At 37.2% G+C, this 27,225-nt stretch overlaps 1 protein-coding gene, 1 long non-coding RNA gene and 1 pseudogene across 2 annotated transcripts in view; 2 read left to right on the top strand and 1 right to left on the bottom strand.

Moving 5' to 3' along the window:
- Positions 1-16,678, top strand: part of SELENOF (selenoprotein F) — a 41,561-nt gene extending 24,883 nt beyond the window's left edge. The window contains exons 3-5 of the mRNA XM_072834378.1: positions 1,820-1,883; positions 13,099-13,148; positions 15,565-16,678. Coding sequence (XP_072690479.1) covers positions 1,820-1,883; positions 13,099-13,148; positions 15,565-15,696 — 246 coding nt within the window. The 3' untranslated portion in view covers positions 15,697-16,678. The remainder of the gene's footprint in view (positions 1-1,819; positions 1,884-13,098; positions 13,149-15,564) is intronic.
- Positions 1-20,971, bottom strand: part of LOC140637885 (uncharacterized) — a 37,631-nt gene extending 16,660 nt beyond the window's left edge. The window contains exon 1 of the long non-coding RNA XR_012034963.1: positions 20,614-20,971. This is a non-coding gene — a long non-coding RNA (uncharacterized lncRNA). The remainder of the gene's footprint in view (positions 1-20,613) is intronic.
- Positions 20,972-23,370: 2,399 nt separating this feature from the next.
- On the top strand, positions 23,371-24,507 carry LOC140637739 (60 kDa heat shock protein, mitochondrial pseudogene; annotated as a pseudogene).
- Positions 24,508-27,225: the final 2,718 nt, after the last annotated feature.

Genomic DNA, 27,225 nt, shown 5'->3' with positions numbered 1-27,225 from the left:
TATTTTTAATTTTTTAAGGAACCACCATTTTATTTTCCCTAGTGGCTGTCCATTTTACATTATCAACAGCAGTGCCCAAGAGTTCTAATCTTTCCACATCCCCACCACCACTTTGCTGCATTTGTGTTGTTTTTAATAACAGGCATCCTATCTAGTGTGGAATGGTAGTTCATTGTGGTTTTGATTTGCATTTCCCTAATGATTAGTGATGGTGAACATCTTTTTGTGACCTCATTGGTAATATGGCCTGATATTTTTAAAGATATTCTGGAAGCTTGTCTAACAAGATTGACTAAATCTTCAGAAGTAACTTACTGCATAAAATCAGATTAACCTAATATCAAATTATTAATGCTGCAGAAAATCTTTGGAGATATCAGAGCTCTTCATCTGAAATCCATCAGTGGTTTCAGAGAGTCCATGAATAGTCTCAAAGCAAAAATTCATCAGATTCTCAAAAGTACCTGTGACCCTCAAAAATTTCACAACTATTGATCTAGCTCAGGATCTCCAAAATGTTTTTTAAAAATTCATTATCTCTTGGATAAAGTAAATTTCGAATTTCTACTCTGCTTTTTTATATTTCCAAAATGTTTAAAATAATCATAGTACATAGTGCATTGATATTTATGCTATTTTAGAACTTAAAAAGTAAAATCCATCTTTAGCTTTTGGACCTACAATAAAAAAAGTGTAAAAGCTAACAAGAAATAAAATGGATACAGTATGTTCTTAGAATTGCCTGCCATTTCTTAGAGCCTTAGGATCCCCATGTTACTGCAAAAAGAATGGGCAGGCTCTACAGCTGAAAACAAGTGATGTTTACCATCGAATCCATTTCAGCTGAATTCATTGCAGTAAAATATTTGCAATGGAGTTTTTTATAATGAGCTTTTACTCTGAAAGAGATTGTGTAGGTTCTAAATAGCTAGAAAAGCAATATTTATCATTTAATTCATTTCAAGTGAATTTCATTAAAGGAAAGTATTTGCATTTAAATTCTTTCTAACGAGGGGCATCTAGGTGGCTCAATCAGTTAAGCATCCATGCTTGGTTTGGCTCAGGTATTGATCTCATGGTTCATAAAATAGAGCCCCATCTAGGGTCCCTCTCTCCCTTCCCTCTGAGGGTGCACATGCATTCTTGCTCTTTCTCTCTAAATAAATCTTTAACAAAAATTCTTTCTAATGAGATTTTACTGGTTTTCTAGTATCTTTACGTACTGTATATTATAATTACTTTTTAAAGGTGTTGGGGTTTTGTTTTAAAACCGTGACTGCTTAATTTTAACAGCAACCAGGAAGAATTCTCCTTAAGTATCTATGTTGGATAGATGAATACAAACCTATCTTCAGTCTAGCATTCTAAAACTCTACCAGTTCAAATCATGGTCAATTCAACACATCTCCTTCAGTCTTTTTCCAAGTAGGGCTTAAATTCCTCAATCATTTAATATCCTTGGGCCTCTATCTCCTCTTCAGTCGGCCTAGAACTACATAGTTCTCTCCAACTCCTAACATTAGACTCTATGTTTAATAGTTATGCTGTGAAATAACTATATTTTAAAAATTATAACAGGGAGCATCTGGGTGGCTCAGTTGATTAAGCTTCCAACTCTTGATTTCAGCTCAGGTCATGATCTCAGGGTCATGAGATCGATCCCCACATCAGGCTCCATGCTCAGTGCAGAGTCTGCTTGAAAGATTCTCATTTTCCCTCCCACTCCCGCTTGTGCTGTCTCTCTGTTTCCAAAATAAATGAAATCTTAAAAATAAAGATTATACCAGTTTTTTAGATTCTTGTTTTTTTCCTTTTGCAGCTTTATGCAGGTGCTATTCTTGAAGTTTGTGGATGAAAATTGGGGAGGTTCCCTCAAGTCCAAGGTATGTAAAATCATCTCCAGTAAACTCTCACTGTAATAACTTAAAATGAACATTTTACAAGAATAATTTCATTAAATATTCCCAAGAATAAGAATTTTTAGGATTATAACTTTCTCAATGTATTTTTCCACATTTATTTTCATGGAGGTAGAGTTTTATAGTAATTGTTGAATACAAGGTTACTTGCAGCAGGCATAATACCTGATACATCACATGATGAAGTGGTTATTTCCTTAGGAGAGCCTTTGTTTTACCAGATATAAGTGTAATCTCTTTAATATACCATTCTATCTTAAATGTAACTTGATTCATATAAAAACCTCATAAGGAACAATTGGAGTGAGATAAGACCTATATACAAAATGACTAATTGTCAAGAGATAATTAATTACCATAGAACTTGAAGTGCAGAGGAGAAGCAGTCATCCATGTAAGTTGTCACAGGAAATTTTAAGGATAAATATATGAAAGAATAATTGTACAAATATATTCTTTTGGTTGATATCAAATAGTAATGGAGCTTTGCATCTCCAGAAGACTTGGACTAAGACTTTTCTATTCTGTCCTGGCATGTCCTTTGAAAATCAGTTTTGTAAAGCTGAAATTGTATAAAGGTAATGTTTGGGTTTTTTTTTTACCTGAAATATGTAAGTACTCTATTTATATACCTTATTTTTACTTCTGATTTCCTCATGGTTTCTCACCTTGTTTACTTAATGGCAAGAGAATTTTTTGGATTTAGTATCTTATAAAATTACCTTTATTCACACATGCCCTTTATTGCTGACCTAGAATTATTTATAATAATATATTGTTCTTTTTGGCACAAATGTATTAGAATAATAGCTTGGCTTGGGGACATTTTATATGTAGCCCAAAGCAGATACACATCTAATTAAATACAAAATACATTCTTTGTCAGAATAAACACATTCTGATATAGTACAGAATATATCTAGTTCCTTGTGCTGAATTTTTTTTTTCCTTCTTCACCACACTCTAAATTGTACCATAGTTGCTTTTGGTTTTTATATCCAGTCTCTCAATGATAGTTTGATCACTCTTATTCCTAGAAATTGTTTTCAATTATATTGTTCATATTTACTGACTTATTTTAATAATTTTTTGTGACTTTGATTTTCATGATGTTAAGAGTAGCTTTGATACCACAATTAACCTTATTCATGATACCAGATTTTATTATGTCTTTGGTAATTTCTACAGTTGGAAGTTCAGTCTTCAGAAAACTTGAGTGGAGTTTATCAGTCCTTGTAGTGGAACTTAATTATATATATTTCATAGGCATAGTTAAATATCATACTTTGGGTACATGTAGTTATACTGTTTTTTTCTTTTTGAAAACAATTGGATTTTAATTCTACATATAAATAATAGGGTTTTTTGAGTGAAAATAATTATTTCTGTAATGCATAACTATATTCAGTATAATTATGTATAATGCCAGTGTTTTCTGAGTCCATAAGAAACTGGTGTATTTTAAGTATAGCCATTTTTATATTCCCACTTTTAGACTCATTATCTTAAAGATACTGTGGAATAGTGCATGAAGGACAGTTGTCACTTTTTACAATAATTACATATACCAGGACACCTGGGTGGCTCAGCGGTGGGGCATCTGCCTTTGGCTCAAGTTGTGATCCCATGGTCCGGGGATCGAGTCCCACATCGGGCTCCCTACATAAACCCTGCTTCTCCCCCTGCCTCTGTCTCTGCCCATCTCTCTGTGTGTCTCTGTCTTTCTCTGTGTCTCTCATGAATAAAATTCTTAAAAAAAAAAAAAAAAAACTAAAAATAATTACAGATGCCAAGCTAATCTTCATGTCCTCATTGCAGTATGGTCTTTGTCATCAACATCCAGTAGGCTCTGGATTATCATAACTTTCATTATATTTTATCTTAATAATTATGATCTTTAAAAATAAAAAAATAATAATTATAATCTTTAAAATTCACTTAATTTAAAATACCTATGTCATAAAAGAGAGAAGTAAATTAATGTTAAGTTATTCCAGAAAGGAGAACCAAATTTTGAGACATTTTATTGAACTTAAACCACTCAGTGTTGGTGGGGGAAAAAAAAAGTCTCAGATTATATTCCAAAGCCAGTAATAGATCCAACTCCTAAGATTCTTCTAATTTCCATGTTTTGGTTGTGTAAGTAGAAAGGGCAGCATGAATGCTTTTCTTTTAATCCTTAACATTTTTAATAATTGAAGTATAATTGACATAGTGTTTCATGTGTACAACATACTTGGTTTGATAATTCTTTATATTACACAATGCTAACTCCAATAAGTGTGATCATCTGACATCCTACAATGTTATTATAATATGATTATTTTTTATCTGATTTAATATTTATTTTATAACTTTAAAGTAGTATCTCTTAATCTCCTTAATCACCCAACACTTCCATCTACTTCCTCTGTGCCAACTACCAGTTCTATGTATTTAAGAATCTGTTTTTTGGTTATTTCACTTTCTTTCAGATTCCACATTTGTTCAAACTAACTCACATAGTACTTGTCTTCATCTGGCCTATTTCACTTAGCTTAATTGCTCTGGATCCATCCATGTTGTCACAAATGGAAAGATCTCATTCTTTTCTATAGCTGAGTAATATTCTATTTTGTATTCCACACTTATTTCCCATTCCTGGAAACCCATGACTCCCACTCCCATTCATCCATTTTACTCATCCCCCCCCCCCCCCCAACACACCCCTTTTGGCAACCATCAGTTCTCTGTATTTATTGTCTATTTCTGCTTGGATTTTCTTTCTTTTTTACTACTTCACTGTTAATGTTTAAAAATACAACCAATTTCTGTATATTAATTTTATAACCTGAAATTTTACTGAAATCACTTATCAATTCTAAGAGTTTTTTGGGGGAGTCTTTAGGTTTTTCTATATAAAGTATGTCATCTGCAAATAGTAGCATATCATGTCATCTGCATAAATTGGCAGTTTTACTTCTTAACAGTTTCTGTGCCTTTTATTTCTTGTTTGATTGCTGCAGCTAGGACCTCCAGAATAAAAGTGTCAAGACAGCAGTGGACATCCTTGTTTGGGATCTTAGAGGAAAAGCTCTCAGTGTGTTACTGTTGCGTATGATGTTGGCTTTGGGTTTTTTAATTTTGGCTTGTATTATGTTCCCTCTAAACCCATTTTGTTGAGAGGTTTTTATTTTTGATTTTCTTTTTTAAGATTTTATTTATTTATTCATGACAGACATAGAGAGAAGCAGAGACATAGGCAGAGGGAGGAGAAGCAGGCTCCAATAGTAGCCCGATGTGGAAATCAATCCCGGAACTCCGGGATTACGTCCTGAGCCAAAGGCAAACGCCCAACCGCTGAGCCACCCAAGAATCCCTGTTGAGAGTTTTTTCTATATCTGTTGAGCTGATCATTTGGTTTTTATCCTTTCTCTCAGTAATGTAGTATGTCAAAGTGAATGATGTGCAACTATTGAACCTTCTTTGCGTCACTAGAATAAATGCCATTGACTGTGGTCAATGATTCTTTTATTGTTGATTGAATAATATGTTGAGGATTTTTGCATCAATGTTAATCAGAGATACCTATAATTTCCTTTTTGTGGTATTAGGGTAACACTGGCCTAGTGGAATGTATTCGTAAGCTTTTCTTCTCTTTTTTGGAATAGTTTGAGAATAGTTATGAAATCTCGAAATACTTGGTAGAATCCATCTGCTGTCAATCTTGTTTGTTGAAGTTTTTTGATTACTAGATCAATTCCTTTAGGAGTTATTCTGTTCAGGTTTTCTGTTTTATTTCCTGATTCAGTTTTGTGTGTTTCTAGGACATTATCCATTTCTTGCAGGTTGTCCAGTTTGTTGACGTATGTTTTTCATAGTAGTCTCCTAAAATACTTCGGTTTTCTGTGGTTTTGGTTGTTACTTCTACTCTTATTTCTGATTTGGAGTCCTCTTTTTCTTGATACGTGTAGCTAAAGGCTTATGAATTTTGATTATTTTTTTCAAAGATCCAACTCAGTTTCATTGATCTTTTATACTGTATTTTTAGTCTCTATTTACTCTTGCTCTAATATTTATTCTTCTACTAACCTTGGGTTTTGTTTGTTATTTTTCTAGTTTAAGTGTAAGGTTATATTGAAACTTTTCTTGTTTTGTTTACAGGTCAGTTTTCATTTTCATTTGTCTTCATGGTTTTTTTTTTTTTTTTTTTTTAAATTCCTCGATTTCTTCGTTGACCCATTGGTTGTTTAGAAGCATGTCTTATAAAGCTGAACCAGGGACACCTGGATGGTTCAGAGGTTCAGCGTCTGCCTTCGGCTCAGGGCGTGATCCTGGGGACCGGGGGACATCGGGCTCCCTGCATGGAGCCTGCTTCTCCCTCTGCCTGTGTCTCTGCCTCTCTCTTCTCTCTCTCTCTCTCTCGCGCACGCGCGCACTCATGAATAAATAAATGAAATCTTTAAAAAATAAAAAAATAAAGCTGAACCAGGTGAGAGCCAGGAGGCCCCAGTGTGCTTTGTGCCAGGGCCGTCTTAGAAAGCCAGTGTTTGTGTCACATTGGCACAACTACTGGATCTATAGTGAGCACTGACCAGGGGTGTCCTGATGTGCAATGTGCTGGAGCTGCTTTTTTGGGGTGGTTGGGGCTGGTGTGGGCTAGGGACCCAGGACTTACTGAAGCAACAGGCTGGTTAGGGTATCTGGACCCTCCCATCCAATTTTTAAAGGTAGAGGGAAAACATAAACCATGGCACTCACCCAGCTCCTCCAACCTGGAGAGAGTGCCAGCAGCTTTCCCACCATTGGGCAGAGTTCTAGTTCTGGATAGTCCCTTTTTGGGGGGATGCCTGGGTGGCTCATTGGTTGGGCATCTTCAAAAAAAAAGGTCTTCCCTAATTTTGTAGATCTAAGCAAACTTTTCTGTGAAAGGCTAGATAATAAAAATTTCTAACTTTACAGGCAACAAAGATAGATGCTACAACTATTGAACTCTACTTTTGTAGTATAGAAGCAGCCATAGACTATTTTTAAATGAACATGGGCTTTGTTCTAGTAAAACTGTACTTACTACAGCAGTCTAGACTATGGACCTCAGGCCATAGATTGCCATTTCCTTATTAGAATCATATACCAGGACGCCTGGGTGGCTCAGCGGTTGAGCGGCTGCCTTCAGCTCAGGGTGGGATCCCGAGATGTGGGATCAAGTCCCACATCAGGCTCCCTGCATAGAGCCTGCTTCTCCTTCTGCCTGTGTCTCTGCTCTCTCTCAATGAATGAATGAATGAACGAACGAACGAACAAACAAACCTTAAGAAAAAAAGAATCCTATACCTATGAAGGCAGAAAAAAGTTTTAAAATAATGTAGGACTGAGCAGATTTTTACTACTCATACCAATTTCTCATACCAGTGATACCTAAGGTTATGAAGCTACATTGGAGTTTTGCTAGAAGTAGTTCATTAGTATTCGCTTTACCACAATTTCTCATTTATAAAATGGGTAATAGATGGTATTAAATCAGTAAAAACTCATGAGATTGTTTTGAGGATTAAATAACACACCTAAATCACTTAGTATGTGTGTGGCACCAACAAATACAGAGTAAGCCATTGAGTGCTTACAATGTGTCAAGCACTATTTCAGTACTGAGGATATTAAATCGTGGGTATTGTTTTCTAACTTACACTCTTCTTTAGGTAATAAATTTCTATTGGTAACCATCAGGCATTTTTATACTCCTTTATCTTTAAAAAGTAAAAACAATTCAAATTAGTGTATCAGTTATAGCTACAGCCTGACTTCTACTCTGCAAAATTTTATTTGCTGCCAGCCATTCTTCTAGCTGTGACTTTCTGACATCTCTTTCTACCATTTTACCTCTTGACTGTTAAATCTTACTTGACTGTAGCATTTGAAACTCGTCCTTTACTTGTGTGAATTTGTTACCTCCTAGTTTTTCCTAAATCTAACAAGCTTTCCATCTGCCTTTCCTGGCATCTCATCTACCACTCACCTTTCAAATGGTAGGTGTAATTGGGGTCTATCTTTATATTTTCTTCTTTTCTCCTCAGTGTCCCACTCTGTTCCAATTACAGCATTTTCCTGATAACTCCTATCTATAGCTTTAGGTTACACCTTTCTGTTAGAAATCACATTTCTGACTGCAAGTGGACGTTTTCATTTGTATATCTTGTAGATACCTTAAGCCTATGTACATAGGAATCATCTGAAGATCTTCTTAAATGTAGACTGTAAATTCTGTAAATTTGGTGTGAATCCTGAGATTCTGCATTTCTAATAATCCTCCTGGTTGTGCCCCACATTTTTGGTAGAGAGGCCTTTCCAAAAACTGAATTAATACTCCTCTTATAAAAGTGTACCATCTTCTCTCCTGTTTCCATAAATGGCAATATCAACAAGCAAAAGCATAAAGTACAAGAATCATGACTGTCCTTTATTTAACACTTCATACCCAAGTAGGCACCAAATGGTATCTCTTCCTTTCCTGAAGAACTTTCACATCTTATTTCCTCGGCCTTCTCTGTGAATTTAATCTAGCCTTTGGCATCTTTCTCCAGAAGGATTACTTGTTATATGGTCGAGGTATCTCTATTCCCTTTTCCTTCTTTTGTTGTATCCTCTATACAACTACCAAAAAAGACTTGCCAAAAAAAAAAAAAAAAAAAAGACTTTTGCCAGTAGACACATTGGTTTCTGTGCCCCTTATTTAAAATCCTCTATAGTTCCCCATCACGGGGCAGCCCGGGTGGCTCAGCAGTTTAGCACCGCCTTCAGCCCAGGGCCTGATCCTGGAGACCTGGGATCGAGTCCCATGTCAGGCTCCCTGCATGGAGACTGCTTCTCCTTCTGCCTGTGTCTCGGTTTCTCTCATTCTCTCTCTCTCTCTCTGTGTCTCTCATTAATAAATAAATAAAATCTTTAGAATATATATATATAGTTCCCCATCATGTACAGTATAAACATCAAACTCAGTAGCTTCCCATACAAGACCCATCACAACATGCTTTCTCATTTCTTGTTCACATCTCTAGTTCACATGCACAACTGTCTGCATTTCTTGGAGCTCTGACCTCTAAGGCTTTGCACATATTTCATGTTCCTCCTGACTTATGCCCCTTCCAGTTCTTGTGGCATGCTGCTATTCATTCAAAATTTAGTTCAAGCATTCTTGTTTGTGGCCTTTAGACAGAATTTTTCACCTTTATATTCCACACTTGCCACAAAATATTATTATGTATTTATTTGCTTTGTTGGTCTTTTGCCTCTACCAAACTAGGAACTCCTTAAAGCCTAGAATTTAAAAAAAAAAAAATTTCCATCAGTATACCCAGAATCTACCTAAACACCACTCCTTGTATTAAGAGGAATTCAAGGGACATCTGCATGGCTCAGTGGTTGGGCATCTGCCTTCGGCCCAGGGCGTGATCCTAGAGTCCCAAGATCAAGTCCCATATCGGGCTCCTTGCATGGAGCCTGCTTCTCTCTCTGCCTCTCTTTCTCTGTCTCTCTTTTGCTCTCATGAGTAAATAAAATCTTTTTTAAAAAAGGAGGAAAATTCAAATATTTATTGAATGGATGAGTAGATTTACAAAATTTATCGAATTCACAAATTCCCCCATTTGTGACAAATGGAAATCAAGTGAAAAGCCTGTGTTTACATTGGTTAATATATCCCTGGTGAACTTATAAACATTTTTTTCCTGACTTCATCATTCTGCACTAAGTCGTGTTTTTAGTTTGTCTTGTCTTCATTATCGTACCTCTGGTTTCCTTAGATTCTTTCAGGTTTTTAAGTTATTCTTCTCAGAATGTTTCCAAGTGCTTTTAAATGGTCTTGTTGAGAAGACCCAAATGACTCCTAATTCTACACTCCAAATGGTTTGTATACAATAGTAAATTTTTATTTTGGGTGTACTCTCCTAGGTACCCAGAAGCTTTCTTGAGCATAGTTGAGAATTCAGTTCTAGTGTATTGTTGTTTCTGGGTATGATATGACATTTTTATTTAGACTATATTTTGATTCAGATGGTTATTTTTATCAACAGGAAACCATCTAATTGTCGTCTTATAATTTTATGTGATAGTTCACAAGTCTTAACCATACTTGTTATAAGCCCTTATAATCAAATCTTAAAATGTAGAGCACCTTTTATGACTACTGATGTGATCAAAGGTATATTATTACATTTAGCCAAGTATATTGTCTTTTTTCATTTGTATTTTCACTTGTTTATTCTGGAAATAAATTCAAACATTTTTCTTTAACTTCAAGACCTACCTATCCTTTCTATTATCCCATCTCCAATTTTATCCTCTTTTTGGAACTAGGAGGATAGATTTTAGTATTGTTTTTAGTTAACTCTGAAGAGTCTGAAATATAAGAGTTCTACAAGTTTGAGTAATATGTATAGCAAAAATAAGCTCCTCTCCAGTGTTGCTGTGTAAATGACATGCTGATAAGAATCCAGTGAAAAGTTGAAACATTCCCTGTGTTTTCTAATCTTCTGTATATTTGAACATTTTCTGGAAATGCAATGACTGGATTTCTTTAGGAATCTTCAAACTGATGTTATTGAGCTAATTTTAAAATAGTAGAAAATAAGTTACTGTGAAGTCTTCTTGCAAGTTTTATACTCTTGTATACCCTGTCTTAGTGCCTTGTGTACATAAAAGCCCCCCAAGTATCTGTTAAAAGATTAATTCGCAGCTTATAAAATGTCATTAAGCTACTTACTACAGGGTATTTTACCAGATACTCCCCTCATTCAAAATTAGTAGGCTTTATAGATCTGTGTTTAGCAGAACAGAGCAAAAAACTAACAGTCATTAGTGACTCATACTAAATTTAAATTTGTTCATTTCAGCCTATTAAAAATCTTTTGAATTAAAAATTATTAAATTATTAAATAGGCTCTATTAATGGAAACAAAATATGTAAGAACAGTTCTTTCCCTAGATAAGTTTCTTATGCAGGAGTGTCCTGTGTTTTGCAAAGGTGTACATACCACGGTTCCCAAAGGGATGCTATAAAATGCAACAAGGTATCATGAGATTGTCTTTGCTCAGGGATTCAGGAGTCTGCAGAGTATTTGGATAAATCCTAAAGGATGAAGTTAATCGAGAAGAAATTCTAACAAGCAGACTGACCATCGGTTTTACTTTGAACTAAATTCTGCAGGGGAAATATAGATAGGATATCTGAATCTCTTCAACAAGTTCTGAACCTTAAAAAATGTTTACTACTGGTCAGCTCGGATGGCTTAGCAGTTTAGCGCCACCTTCAGTCCAGGGTGTGATCCTGGAGACCCGGGATCGAGTCCCACGTCGGGCTCCCTGTGAAGCCTGCTTCTCCCCCTGCCTGTCTCTCTCTCTCTCTCTCTCTCTCTCTGAATAAATAAAGTCTTTAATTAAAAAAAAAAAAAAATCTATTTACTACTGCTTTACTGTCCTAAATGCAGGTATATAAAGACCTTTGTAATAAAACATGTCAGTAAAGCTATTGCTAGTTTAATTGTAAGTTTAAAAAATAAGTTCTCAGAAGCCTGTATACCATAAAATCTAAGAACTATCGAGTATCAATATGAAATATGTTATTTTTAGAAAAATGTTCTAAATTCAACATCATTACTAAAAAAATTGGTAAAATATAGATCAACAACCCAAAAAAGGGAAAACATTTGTTTAAAATTTCCCCAAATCCTATGTTCCAAATATAACTCCTTATTAAAAGTAAAATAGTTAACATTTTTTAAGGGTTATAAGATTCATGAATAAATTAAAAATTTTTATAACAACCATAAGAAAAACTGATCCCAGACTTGCCTTTTATGAGTTTGCTTCTATGTCACTAAATAGATTAATTTTTAATTATTGGAAGCATTCTATAGTGTGGTCCATGTTCATTTATTTAACCTGTAGCTTCTTATACATATGGATTTTTTTCCGCATTTCTAGGCGTGGTTAATAGTAGTTTATATATCTTTTGCAGTATGTTGTATGGTTATTTCCTCAATACAGAAATGCCTACCAGTAGACTTTCCGATTTAAAGAATATATACGTTTTAGGACTTTGGGTTCATTTTGATAAATACCTCTCTGGAAATATGTGTCTATTTCTCCCACAAGTAACCCCCCAAGAAAATCCGTCTCTCCACCCCCCAACCTTAAATAATTCTTTTTAACTTTTGGCACCCTGAGTGAGGGTACCTCACTGTTTTGACATTTGATTTTCAGTGAGGATGAACATTTATTTCAAATGTTCATTGACCATTTGTGTATCTGTACATTAGTCCATTTCTCCACCTAATGCATATTTCTTATTTATGAATTTCTTATTTACTTCTATACATTATGTTAGAGATTATTCTCCCCAGTATATCATTTTTACTTTTAATTTTGTTTCTAGTAGTGTTTAACTGTCCTGAAGTTTTCATTTTTGTATAGGCAGATCAATAAAGCATTTCCTGTACGGTCATGGTTAGGAAGAGTTTTATATTCCATATTCAAGTTGTTTTTGTTAACCTGTCTGTAATACTTATCACAGCTGAAATTATTAATGTGATTATTGACTTAGCATCTCTCTCCCTCACTATACTGTAAACTCTATAAGAGCAAGAATCATGTTTTGTATTGCTTTATTTCTGCTGTCTGGCATTCAGTTAGGTCTACAATAAATATTTGTTGAATGAATTGAAAATCTTATATCTGAATGACAAGCTTTCTCTAGTGTGTTAAATAACTCACACACACACTCTCCTTCCCTCTCTGATTTGATAGTTTTAATCTCTTTGGATTTCCTAATCTGTTTTATCCTGGTATCAGTATCACATTATCTATTAACAAATTCTTCTCCCATATTTCACTTTTTTCTAAACTACCCAGACTTCTTAAACATTTATTCTTCTAGAGCTTTACTACCATTTTCCCAAGGCCTCAGGACCCCTTTAGAATTTGGGATTTTATTAGTGTCAAACAATTAACATCTTAAAATATTATTCTCATTGAATAGTATAAAATGCCTTTCCATTTATATGGTTGAATTTCCTTCATATATATATATATATATATATATATATATATGATCACATGTTTTATTGAGTGTATCTGTACCTTTTGTATTAATCTTTGTGGCTAGCTTGAGTTTGGAAGTGAATAACTGGAATCTTTTTTTCTTAAGCTTTTGTCAGGAGTGACAAACCCAAACTATTCAGAGGACTACAAATCAAGGTAAGAGGATTTTAATGGGATTCTTTTTTTTTTTTCCCCCAGTTTTTTAATTAAAATATTTCAAGTTTTTTTTAATACCTTAGAACAATTTTAGGTATACAGAAAAATTGATCCAAAAGTAGGCTACTTCCACATATACCCCCTCACTACTCCGATCTCCCCACCCAGTTTCCCTTATTAATATCTTGCATTTATGTGGTACAATTAATGAACCAATATTGGTACATTAACTAAATTCCATGGTTTGCGTTAGGATTTTTTTGTATCCTACAGTTCTAGTTTTGCCAAATGTATATGATAGCACATATGCGCCATTTTCATATCTTCCAAAATAGTTTCATTGCCTTACAAGTCTCCTGTGCTTTACCTCTTCATACCTCTTCTTGACCCACCCCTTACCCCAAACCCCTGGCAACCACTGATCTTACTGTCTCTGTAGTTTTACCTTTTGCGGAAGGTCATGTGGTTGGAATCATACAGTATGTAGCCTTTTCAAATTGACTTCTTGGATTTAGCAATATGCAATTAAGGTTCTTCCCATATCTTCCTGTAGCTTTCTTGTTAACACTAAATAGTATGAAGATTCTATTGTACCCTGGTTTTTATATTCACCTATGGAAGGACATCTTGGTTGCTTCCAATTTTTGGCAATTATGAGTAAAGCTACCGTATACATTTTTGTATAGACATTTTGTAAGTTTTCAGTTTAACCGTAATTACCTAGAAGCGCAGTCGCTAGATTATACAATCAGATTGTTTAGCTTTGTAAGAAATTCCCAATCTGTCTTCTAAATTGCTGTATCATGTTGTATTCCCCACTAGTTATGAGAGTTTCTATGGTTCCATGTCCTCACCAGCATTAAGTATTGTTAGTGCTTGGCATTTTAGCCATTCTATTAAGTACACTATGTACTTATCTTGTTATTTCAATTTGCAATTCCCTAATTGAACATCTTTTCATTATTCTATTTGCCATCTGTAGATCTTCCTTTAGGTATCTGTTCAGATCTTTAGCCCACTTTTTAAATTTTTAATTGTGACAAATTCATAATATTAAATTTACCATCTTAACTATTTTTAAACATACAGCTCAGTTCACATTGTTGTGAAATAGATCTCTAAATTTTTTTCATCTTGCAAAACAAACTCTATACTCATTAAACACTAATTCCCCTATTCTCCTCCCAGCCCGTGGACTAACCACCCTTCTGCTTTGTTTCTGTGATTTTCACTATTTTTAGAGACTTCATAGGAGTTGAACCATGCAGTATTCATCTTTTCATGGCTGGCTTATTCTACTTAGCATAATGTCCCCAAGGTTCATCAATATTGAAGCATGTGACAGGGTGCTTTTTCGGCATCTACTGATATTTTTCTTATTTAGCCTATTGGTGGGAATATATTACAAGAATTGATTTTCAAAATGTTGCACGAGGCTTGTATACCTGGAATAAATCCAAATTGGTCATGGCATGTAATTCCTTCATACATGGTTAGGTTTGATAATATTTTGTGGAAGATTTTTATAGCTATGTTCTATGTAAATTTTTATCTTTTGTGTACTAAAGTGAGTTTTTGAATAGTCAACTCTTTACAAACTATTTTAAGATAATCTAACCAAAAGTGGTTAAGTTAGTAATGGTAGATTCATTACAAACGGGTTGAGAATATACCAAATGCTAATCACATCAGAGTTGGTCTTCACAACCTGAAGAGAGAACTGAACTGAAGAGAACTGAAGCATAAATTGTTGAAGGCAGCTCTCAGAACCTCTTTCATCATCACTACTATATTTTTGGTTATGTTCTAATTAATTTAGCATTGAAGATTGATTTTTAATGAGTTGGGATAGTGTTTAGTGTTTGTTGATCATGTTGGTCACATTTAGCCAGAATTAGAATTTCTCGATTCTCTGTCAGAATATTAGGGTCAACTAGTGGGTCTGAAGTTTCAGAATTCCCCCTAATCCTAAACTAATTCTCATCACAACAATGAATTACAACAAAAAAAGAATTGAATTTCTTAAAGAATTTTAAAATTCAGTACAGAATTTTGATAATTGGTGTGCACAGCCTATTTCTACATTAATCTTAGTCATTCTAATTTTGAACTTGTCTGCCTCCATTAGGTTTGAAGCTCATGTAGAGTTTGAGTGCTGTAATAAATATTTGTTATATTCAATAATCTTAAATCTCAAACCATCTTGGTACCAACAGGTGTTTTTCTTTTTAGGTGTCTTTTTCTTTTTTGTAATTTTTTAATTCTCATTTTTTTGAAATTCTGTAAGACCTATTATCTATCTACAAGCCTTTTTTATTACCATTAGGTTGGGTTAAGCTGGATTGGATTGGTTTTTGGTAGAGACTGAGAAGGCTTTTCTAAGCAGATACTAATAATAATGTCCTTCTTTTTGTAGTATGTTCGTGGTTCAGACCCTGTATTAAAGCTCTTGGATGACAACGGGAACATTGCTGAAGAACTAAGCATCCTCAAATGGAACACAGACAGTGTAGAAGAATTCCTGAGTGAAAAGTTGGAGCGCATATAAATCTTGCTTAAATTTTGTCCTACCTTTTTGTTACTTCATCAAATGAAATATTTCAGTACCTAGAGAATATTTTAGTTTTGCTTCCTTCTGATCAGTCCTGGTCTCTGAGGCATTAAACATCTAATTAACAGTGAAGTGGCAGCACAGCCCTTGGTATCTAAGGAGTTGGCAAGCTTAACAAAACCCAGTTTTCAATAGATTTCCATCCTTCTACATTTGTTGATACCACTAATGAAATGCTTTGTAATAGACTTGGCTAATTATGCAAATGATGGTTTGTAATAATTGGTCCAGTTTTACAAACAACAGATTTTTAGATTAGGGAGGTTAATAAGGGAGATGCCTACTGTGCCTCTTGCGTGTGCTGGGTGCTCTTTGAAAGCATCAGCAAAAACTACAAAGCAAGTAAGATCTGAGCCTCAACAGATTGCCTGGTTCTCATTCTCCCAGCTTTCTTTTTAATAGAAATGTTATAGTTCATAATGAATGTATTGCATTAAAACTTTATGGCTTTATTATTGTAAAACAGATTCAAGATACAGTAAGAGTGAAACATTCACAGAGATTTGCATTAATGAAGACTACACAGAAAACCTTCAGGAGGATTTGTGTGGATCTGATATTTAGCAAAATTTTGTGTTTCACACTCTTACAGAAAAATCAGAAATAATCATTTGTTTAAGACCAAAATATAAATAAAGTTTTAAAAAAAAATCAATGAGAATTTGAAATTCTTCTGATTTATCCTCATGTTTATTCTCAGTACATTTTTATTTTTCCATAGAAGCTCTCCCTATTTTATCCAAATGTTAAAATGGCTACACTGTGTCAAACTTATTGTGGGTAAAATCTCTTTATACTTGTGTAGCAGCTTCTTGAAGTGCTTTCTTCTGTGAATGCATTTTTATTGATATCTCTTTTAAGGATAGCTTTTAAAATGCAGAATTTTTATGAGCTATTAAAAATTATTTTTCTTGCTTGACGTTCTGTCTGGTGGTTGGTTCAAGAACATTCATCCAAATGAGTTTAGGTCATTTAAACTTCTTACTAACTTATCAGATTAGACTAATTTTATTATGTCAGCTAAATCTCCAGATAAAGTCTTAAAAATCTAGAAACTAAAAATAAATTCAGAATTAAACCATCTTAATGAAGGATATTTGAAAGTCTTTTAAAGACAACTCTCCCAGGAAATGTTCATAGAATATTTTTAAGAGATTGGTTATTTTTGCTAGCATTTTATACTATGTCCTATTTTAAGTATATTTATAAAGTCATGAAGAGAAAATACTATGAGTAGCCTTGGCAAACAGAGTAAGATCTATTTTTGATCATTTAGAGTAATGAGAGCCATCGTTTTGATAGTGCAAGATCCTGGATGGTGTGGCACTAATCCCCAAGGGCCATTATTACTTGAGCAAGACGAAGGTGAAGCCAGTCATGGACAGTGGGGAAAAATAGACGACGAGGTGCTACCACACACAGATGAACAGTAGGATAGAATGGATGAAACTTCAAAACTTCTGAGACTGGCACAGGAAACTAATTGGACTGCTGTCTGGGCAGGAAGAGCCAGTTAAATGAGTGTCTGGCATTGGTTTAAAAAAAAGTGAAGTTTAAAAACTATTCAAGTTATTATATTCAAGTTATTATGAGAGATCAAACGAGGCTAAAGAATCCCATAGTATCTTAGAGCTTGAAGTTCTTGGGTTGATGAATATCCATCAAGCTCTACTATGTTAATTGGGAGGTTCAAATTAATCAGCCAAATTCTACTTATCACCAGTTCCAATCTAAGAACAGCTAAAAGCTCTTTAAAAAAAAAAAAAAAAAGACAAAATGATTACCAGGAAAGAGATACAAATTCTGATCCAAAAAGTGCCATTTTGTAGCTTATTCAGGTTCACAGATATGAATATATAATACTCAGTTTATAAATGTGTTTCCCCTGCCAAAATGTTATTTATAACCTAAAAGTTAGTTTATCTTTAAATTCTTGAATTTGGCAAAAGCTTCTTAAAAAAGAACTATGAACTAAAACTGACATTTCCTGTTTTAAGAGGATTTGAGGCTTAAAAGCTAGTCTAAAATTAAAGATAATAAAATGCAAAAAAAAAATACTTCTGAAAGCAAATACATGGGAAGGAGCTATATTCCAAATAGCACAGCTAGGTAAGTATTTGTTTTACTTGAAAATTAAAGTACACACTTTAATTACATTCTGTGGTGACTGAGGACTTGTTCTGGGAGAAGGCCTGCCTGCATTTGTGATCAAAAATTCAGAGTAGACTTTTGCTGAACATTTTACCTTCATACTGGCCTGGCCCTTTGCCAGAAGTCAGTAACATGAGACATGATTATATAAAAATATGGAGGAAATAAAACTAAGAATAATTGTCTGAAGCCTCTATAGTCTTTTCCCATTAGCCACTCTTAAAACCTATTTCACAAATACAGCATTTTATCTGTCCAGCATTATGAAGATAGTGAAGCTTACCCCTAAAAAAAGAGTTTGGTAGAAGAACTACAGTTGATTCTTATCATTTGTGAATTCCATATTTTCAAATTTACCTACTCGTTAATATTATCTGTAACCCCACAGTCATAATACCCAGGACACTTTTGAAGTCATTTGTGGATGGGCACAGAACAGCAAAAAAATTTGAGTCACCCCCCTCCACCCCCAGCACCACTGTGCACACGTTCCCAGCTCCAAACAGGGTGACACACTGCCATGTTCAGCTCTCATGCTGTAAACAAATATCCTTTTTGTAGTCTATTCAGTTTTTTGCATTTTTGTGTTTTTTGGTGATTAGGCCTTTTAAAACGGCCCCCGAGCACAGCGCTGAAGTGCTGTCTAGTGTTTCTAATAAGCGCAAGAAGGCTAGGATGCACCTTAGGGAAAAAATGCACTTTGGGTAAGCTTTGTTGAGACATGAGCTGTGGGCCATGAGTTCAATGGTGATAAAGCAACAATATGTATTAAAATGTTTAATTTGAAACACATGAAACAAGATTATAGATAGGTTGACAAAAATTTGGTGACCAGAGGCTTCCAGGAACGTAACCTGCCTGTATGTCCCCGAGATCAGTGGTCTGTTGCAAGTTCAGTATTTACAGCAACTTTATAGAACTGTGAATACTGAGAATGGACTAGAACTTTAACATTTGTATTCAGATTCATTTAAAACCACTTAACTGCCTGGGTGGCTCAGATGGTTAAGCATCTGCCTTCAGCTCAGGTCATAATCTCCAGGTCCTGGGATCGAGTCCCATGTCAGGCTTCTGGCCCAATGGGGAGTCTGCTTCTCCCTCTCCCTCTGCCTTTCCCCTGTTCATGCTATCTCTCCGTCTCAGATGAATAAATAAGTCTTTTAAAATAAAACCCACTTAGAGTGTACATCTCACTGTTTTAGTATATTCAGAGTCCTGCCACCATCACACTATCTAAATTTAGAACACTTTCATCACCTCAAAAAGAAATCCTCTCTATACCCATTAGCAGTGGGACTCCCACAGCCATCTACACCCCAGCCTGACAACCACTAATCTTGCTTTCTGTCCCAACAGGTTGGCCTATTCTGGATATTTCATATGAATGGACTCCTATAATAGCTGGCCATTTATCTAGAGTCTTTCATTTAGTATGTCTTCAAGCTTCATCTGTATTATGGGTGTATCATCAGTACTTGATTGCTTTTTATGGCTAATACTCCTTTGTATGACTATACCGCATTTTATCCATTATTTGGTAGACATTTGGGTTGTTTCCACTTTGGGGCTGTGATGAATAAAGCAGCAATATATATTCATGTACAAGTTTGTAGAAACATTTTCATTTAGAAGGGAACTGCTAAGTCATACAATCTATGGTTAACTCATTAAGGCACAGCCAAACTTTTCCAAAGTGGCTACACCATTTTGCATTCCCAGCAGCCGTGTACAAGGTTCCAATTTCTGTTAAGTCCTAACTTTCTTGATCTCTCATTAAAAGTGCTTGTTTTACAGCCCTGTCAGGGACTACTGAGATGTCCGTTTGACATTTCCCTTCATTAACTTTTTTAAGTTCTTTATATATGTTTTATGCTCTCAATTTTACCTGCCTCTTCTGCCTACTATCACTTTACTACTGAATTTCATTTTTCTCTTCCCCAACTATAGTTATTTAAAAAAAAAAAAAAAAAAAAAACTAATGTCTCTAAAGCACCTGGGTGGCTCAGTCAGTGTCTAACTCTTGGATTTTGGCTCAGATCATGATCTCACGATCATGAGATAGAGCCCTACGTTGGACTCCACACTAACCATGGAGCCTGCTTAAGACTCCCTTCTCCCTCTGCCCCTCACCACCCCCCAAAAAAAATTTTAAAAAACTACTTTTCGGGATCCCTGGGTGGCGCAGCGGTTTGGCGCCTGCCTTTGGCCCAGGGCGCGATCCTGGAGACCCGGGATCGAATCCCACGTCGGGCTCCCGGTGCATGGAGCCTGCTTCTCCCTCTGCCTGTGTCTGCCTCTCTCTCTCTATCTGTGACTATCATAAATAAATAAAAATTTATAAAAAAAAAAAAAAACTACTTTTCAACTTGCTTTTAGGACAAAAAAAGAGAAGCCTAAGCATAAATGTTATGTTTTATGAGAGTCTAATATTCATTTGTAAACACATTAAATGAATTCTTAAAATATTAACTAGTTGGGATCCCTGGGCGGCGCAGCGGTTTGGCGCCTGCCTTTGGCCCAGGGCGTGATCCTGGAGACCTGGGATCGAATCCCATGTCAGGCTCCCTGCATGGAGCCTGCTTCTCCCTCTGCCTGTGTCTCTGCCTCTCTCTCTCTCTCTCTGTGTGTGACTATCATGAATAAATAAATAAAATCTTAAAAAAATATATTAACTAGTTATAGGAACTAATATTTCATACTTACTCAGGCATCTTCCTTGCCATCTTTAAGCGCTAATCTCAATTCTACCTCCACTGAAACATTGTGGAGCTCCAGCCTTGGAACTATTTGACTCAACATCTGAGATAATCTCTATTGTTACCACCTCCATAGTAACTAGTACCAAAGTTCTTGGGACTGGTTCAATTTCCTTCTATACTCTTTGACCTAAGTCCCTAGAGTCTGGGTTATAGACATTTATTTGTTTTAGAGAGAGTTGCGGGGAAGGGCAGAGGGAAAGAGAATCTCAGGCAGGCCACACAGTGTGGAGCCTGGCATGGGGCTCAATCTCATGACCCTGAGGTTATGACCTGAGCCAAAACCAAGAGTCCTGCTTAACTGACTGAGCCACCCCGGCTCCCCTAGCCCAGACTTCCTGATGTGATTTCTGTGGTTTCATAACTCATCTTCTTTAAATCCACATATTTAATCTCTGTATCTCAGTCCAACAATACAGAACTCTCAGTTCTTTCTCATATAGAATGAAATCTCTGTCCATCTCTACTTCCTGCCTATCCACTTGGCACTGGCTAGATCTTACCCCACAGGCCCAGCCCAGATCCCAGCCAAACACCTAGTCAAGTTTCTTTTGCTGTATAACAGGCCGCTCCAAAGCTTAATGGTTTAAAACTGTAACTATTTTACTCTCAAATACATACTTTGGGCAGGGCTCAGTGAAGATAACTCATTTCTGCTCCATCAGGCATCAGCTGGGACAAGAGGATCCACTTCCAAGATGGATCTGTCTGACAGCTAGCAAACTGACAGGCAGCTTCAGCTTCCTTGCAGCGCGGTGGCTGAGTTCAAAAACTTCCTTCTAAAAAAAAAAAAAAAAACTTCCTTCTAAGATGCAGGAGGTGGAAACTGCCCATTTCTTAAGGCCTGGGCCCAAAAATAACATGGTGTCACTTCCACCGTATCCTATGGGTCAGACAGTCACAGGCACAGTTTCCTTCCCCAGATTCAGGGGAAGGAAATGTGAACTCAATGGAGGAGTGTCAAAGGATTTTTGGAATTGTGTTCTGTTAAAAACACGACACTTGCATAGCCCAATGCATTCAGGTGGCTTTTTTGTTTTTTAACACCCTCTGTGGGTCTTTATTTTCCTTGAGCATTTTTCTTCAGATGTGCTTTTAGTGCTGTTTGAGAAATTCTTAGTTGCTACAGGTGGCTTTAGGTCTACGTTAGACATTCCCAGCGACTTAAAACTTTCACACTTCTGATTAGAGCAAAGCAACTTGGTCAGTTTTGAACTGCAAATTTTCAAAGCAACATGAACATCTCTAAGCTACATGACAGTCCCATACTTAAAACCAATGTCAGACGCCTGCCTGCCGTCACAGCACAAGTCAATCGTTCTGTTTCTCTGGTCACCTTATTTATAAATGGTATAAAGATCACATTCATGAACGTGTATGATGATTTGGTTTAAATAATTAACATTCCTTCTTGTGATGGGTCGAGTTGGCCAGGCCATGCCATGGTTCTCAGTTGTTTAGTCAAACACTATATGTTGCTATAAAGGTACTTTTTCAAATGTGGTTAATATAATCTGTAATCTGGGTGAGCCTCATCCAGTCACTTGGAGGCCTTAACAACAAAGCCTGAGGTTTCCTGAACTAGAAGGAATTCTGCCTCAGGAGTGCAACGCGGAGAGTGTTCCAGTCCCAGATGGCAACGTAAGACCCTGAACTCACATCCTTCGTGGAGGCGCCCAGTCTACACCTATTTATAGAGCAATTCCTCCCGAAGAACAGGCCTGATGGAACAGCTTCTACAGGATAAGAGACCACATGGAGGAGGCCAAGTTGAGACAGAGACACAGTGACGGAGAGCCCTCAACACCCGAGTCTGCAACCTGCAGGGGGGACAGGCGGTACTGAGGGGCCCTGAGGCAGGAAGAAAGGCACTAGGGGGCGACTAGAGGCTGAGGAGTCACGGTGGAGGAGGGGCCCCAAACCTTGTCTCCTCCTTGAGTACAACCAGGTAGTTCCCAGTCATTCTGAGCCCCCGAGAAACCAGTCAGAGGTCTGAGGAAACCGACGCGGCGAGTCTACAAGTAGAAGCGACCACCGTTTGGGCGGTAGGAGGTGCGGAGACCTGAGTGTGGTGTGATCCAGCTGAGGGACCGGGTGCGGGCGGGGTTGGGGGGGGGCGTCCAGGTGTTGCCGCCAGGAGGCCACCACAGAGTATCGCGAGCCACCGAGCACAGAATCGGAACTCTTGGACGCGTCAGCCAGGCTGGGGGACGTGCCTGGAAGGTGCTCGGGCGCCCCAGCCCCGCAGGAGCCCGCGGAGGTGAGCCAGGCCGCGTGCGACCCCGAGGTCACCGGGGCACCGGGGTCACCGGAAGAACGGGCGCGCGTCGGGGAGGAGGCCTGCCAACCGCGGCCCCGGCCCCGGCTCCCGCTCCCGCCGCCCCAGGCACGAAGCCCCCAGCGGCCGTGGCCCGGCTTGCCCGGGAGGAGGCCGCGCCAAGCAGGAGCCTGGGACCTCGGGAATCCCTACAACCGGGAGTTTGGGGATCCCCGAGTGGCTCAGCGGTGTAGCCCCGCCTTCGGCCCAGGGCGTGACCCTGGAGACCGGGGATCGAGTCCCACGTCGGGCTCCCTGCACGGGGCCTGCTTCTCCCTCTGCCTGTGTCTCTGCCCCCCCCCCCCCAATGAATAAATAAAATCTTTAAATAAATAAATACATATATACATACATACATTAATTAATTAATTTAAAAAACCGGGAGTTTTGAAAGCCAGTCACATTCCTGAGATCAAAACGCCAGGACACAGGCGGGGTGAACACAGTTCTGACAGAAACCAGGACACAAGAGCCACCAATCGCTCTTCTGGGAGGGCTCACTTTAGAGTAGTAGGGGGCACAAACGTTCCACTGAGTGAAAAGACCATTTCTAGTGTCCAGTCTGTTCTACCTGCTCTTGCAATTGCCAGTGCTCACCGTAAGGCCTTGCTCACAATTGCTGGACATGTTGATGGAGAAGCTCTGAGTACACTCGTTTTAAAGAGGCTAAAAGGTGGTCTTCATGTTGTGGCAGTCAAAGCTCCAGGTTTTGGTGACAATAGCAAGAACCAGCTTAAAGATATGGCTATTGCTACCGGTGGTGCAGTGTTTGGGGAAGAAGGATTGACTCTAAATCTCAAAGATGTCCATTCAGCCTCACAACTTAGGAAAAGTGGGAGAGGTCATTGTGACCAAAGATGATGCCGTGCTTTTAAAAAGGAAAAGGTGACAAGGCTCAAATTGAAAAATGTATTCAAGAAATCATTGAGCAGTTAGATATCACAATTAGTGAATATGAAAAGGAAAAGCTGAATGAACGTCTGGCAAAACTCTCAGATGGAGTAGCTGGGTTGAAGGTTGGCAGGACAAGTGATGTTGAAGTGAATGAAAAGAAAGACAGAGTTGCAGATGCCCTCAATGCCACAAGAGCTGCTGTTGAAGAAGGCATTGTTCTGAGAGGGGGTTGCGCCCTGCTTCGGTGCATTCCAGCCTTGGATTCAATAACTCCAGCTAATGAAGATCAAAGAGTTGGTATTGAAACTATTAAGAAAACACTCAAAATTCCTGCAATGGCCATTGCTAAGAATGCAGGTGTTGAAGGATCATTGATAGTTGAGAAAATTATGCAGAGTTCCTCAGAAGTTGGTTAGGATGCTATGCTTGGAGATTATGTGAATATGGTGGAAAAAGAAATCATTGATCCAACTAAGGTGGTAAGAACTGCTTTATTGGATGCTGCTGGAGTGGCCTCTCTGTTAACTACAGCAGAAATTATAGTCACTGAAATTCCTAGAGAAAGGCCCAGGAATGGGTGGAATGGGAGGTGGTATGGGAGGTGGCACGTTCTGATTCCTAGAATAGTGCTTTACCATTCTTTTTTTTTTTTTTTTTTGCTTTACCATTCTTAATGAACTGCGAGAGGAAGCTCAAGACTGTGTTCCTCAACCAACCAACTTCAGAGAAGTCAGTTGAAGGAAATGACTGAAGAAAAGGCTGGCTGATGTTTAAGAAAATCACTATAACCATCAGTTACTGGTTTCAGTTGACAACATAAAATGATTAACTGCTGTTATTGTCCATGCCTACAGATAATTTATTTTGTATTTTGAATAAAAAGACATTTGTACATTCCTGATAACTGAGTGCAAGAGCCATGTACCAATGTACTGCTTTCAATTTAAATCACTGAGGCATTTTTACTACTATTCTTTTAAAAATCAGGATTTTAGTGTTTGCCATCACCAGATAAAAAGTTAAGCAGCCTTTCTGTAGAGAGTAAGAATAATTGTATGCAAAGTAGAAAAATATCCAATTATGTGACAACCTTTGTGTAATAAAAATTTGTTTAAAGTTAAAAAAAAAGAGTAGGGGGCACAAATTTTCAGCTCTAGAGCTAGAAGTGGGGGTGGCCACCATAGCACCCTGCCCATCAGTACCGAGAACCTTCAGGGAACAAAATCAGTGCCACCCAATGAAGTCCAGAACCTGGAACCATGCCCTGCTGTCCACGACAGGAACACCCAAGGCCGTCCAAGGCTCAGCCAGGTCAACAAACCACCCAGGAAGCACCACTCACATGGCTGGGTTGTTACTTCCAATTGTTTCAGTTTTCCTTTGGCTGAAATTTTTCAAACCAAATCCCATAGAAGAAATGATTTAGTGTTATTAATGAGAACTCAACAGAAGGGGCCCTGCCAACTGCTTTTCTCACCACCTTCTGCAATGACTTAAACAGGAAAGGTGCATTTGGCCAAGGGGTCTAATCTTCCCCTCTGCAAAATCAAGCAAGATCCAGTGGACACACAATGATGTATATATACACACAAAGATGTATATATTTCTTTCCTATTTTGGGATCTAGTTTCTTTTAACAACAAACCAAAACCAAAACATACCCAGGATCTGGGGGGGGGGGGGGGGGGGGTTGTTTTGTTGTTATTCTTTTTTTTTTTTTTTTTCTTTTTTTTCTTTTCTTTACTGGACAAAATGATGAGATGGAGAGATTCATACCCCAGAAAAAAAAGAACAAGAGGTAATACTTGCAGCTAGAGATTTAATCAATGCAGATATATATAAGACATCTGAACTAGAATTTAAAACAATAATTATAAAGATACTAGCTGGACTTGAAAAAAGCATAGAAAACACTAGCAAATCTCTTACTATAATGATAAAAGAAATAAAATCTAGTCAGGCCAAATTTTAAAATGCCATAACCAAGATGGAGCCCCAAGGTGGGGACCATAAAAATGAGGATGAACAAAGGTTACCAAATCAGTGATACTGAAGATAAATGATGGAAAATAATGAAGCTGAAAAGAAGAAGAGGAAATGATGACTATTAGATTATAAAGGTAGACTTAGACAAATCAGCAATTCCATAAAGTGAAATAATATCTATGTTATAGGAGTCTCAGAAGAAGAGTGGGGAAAAAGCAGCAGGTTTATTTGAACAAATTATAGCTGAGAACTTCCCTAATCTGAGAAAGAAAACAGGTGGGGACACAGAGACACAGAGAACTCCCCTAAAAATCAACAAAAATAGGTCAACACCCTGATATAGTGAAACTTGCCAATCACAAAGATAAAGAAAAAATACTGAAAGCAGCTCAGGCCAAAAGGTCCTTAACCTACAAGGGTAGACACATAAGTCTGGCAGTAGACCTGTTCACTAAGACCTGGAAGGCCAGAAAGGACATGATATATTCAACATGCTAAATGAGAAAAATATGCAGCCAAGAATACTTTATCCAGCAAGGCTGTCATTCAAAATAGAAGGAGAGATAAAGAGATTCCAAGACAAACAAAAACTAAAGGAATTTGTGAACACTAAACCAATCCTGCAAGAAATATTAATATTTCTGTGGGAAAAGAGACCAAAAGTAACAAAGACCAGAATGGAACAGCAACTTTATAAATAATACAATGGCACTAAATTCATCTCTCTCAATAATTGCTCTGAAGGTAAATGGACTACATGCTCCAATCAAAAGACATAGGGTATCAGAATGGATTTAAAAAAAATAAAAGACCCATCAATATGCTGCTTACAAGAGACTCATTTTAGACTCAAAGACCCCTCCAGATTGAAAGTGAGGGTGTGGAAAACCATTTATCATGCTGATGGACATCAAAAGAGAGCTGCAGTAGCCATCCTTATATTAGACAAACTAGATTTTTTTTAACTTTAAAATTTTAATTTTAATTTTTATTTTTTATTGGAGTTCAATGTACCAACATATAGCATAACACCCAGTGCTCATCCCACCAAATGTCCCCCTCAGTGCCCATCACCCAGTCACCCCACCCCCCCGCCCACCTCCCCGTCCACTACCCCTTGTTCATTTCCCAGAGTTAGGTATCTCTCATGAAGACAAACTAGATTTTAAACCAAATACTGTAACAAGAGATAAAGAAGGGCACTTTATCATAATAAAGGGGTCTATCCAACACAAAGATCTAATAATTTTAAGTATTTATGCCCTTAACTTGGGAACAGCCATATAGATAAATCAATAACAAAATTTTAAAGACTCATTGATAATTCAATAATAGTAGGGGACTTAAACACTCCACTCACAG

This window comes from Canis lupus, chromosome 8 (assembly GCF_048164855.1).
Source record: "Canis lupus baileyi chromosome 8, mCanLup2.hap1, whole genome shotgun sequence".
Lineage (NCBI taxonomy): Eukaryota > Metazoa > Chordata > Mammalia > Carnivora > Canidae > Canis > Canis lupus.
This window is presented reverse-complemented; position numbering and strand designations above follow the sequence as displayed.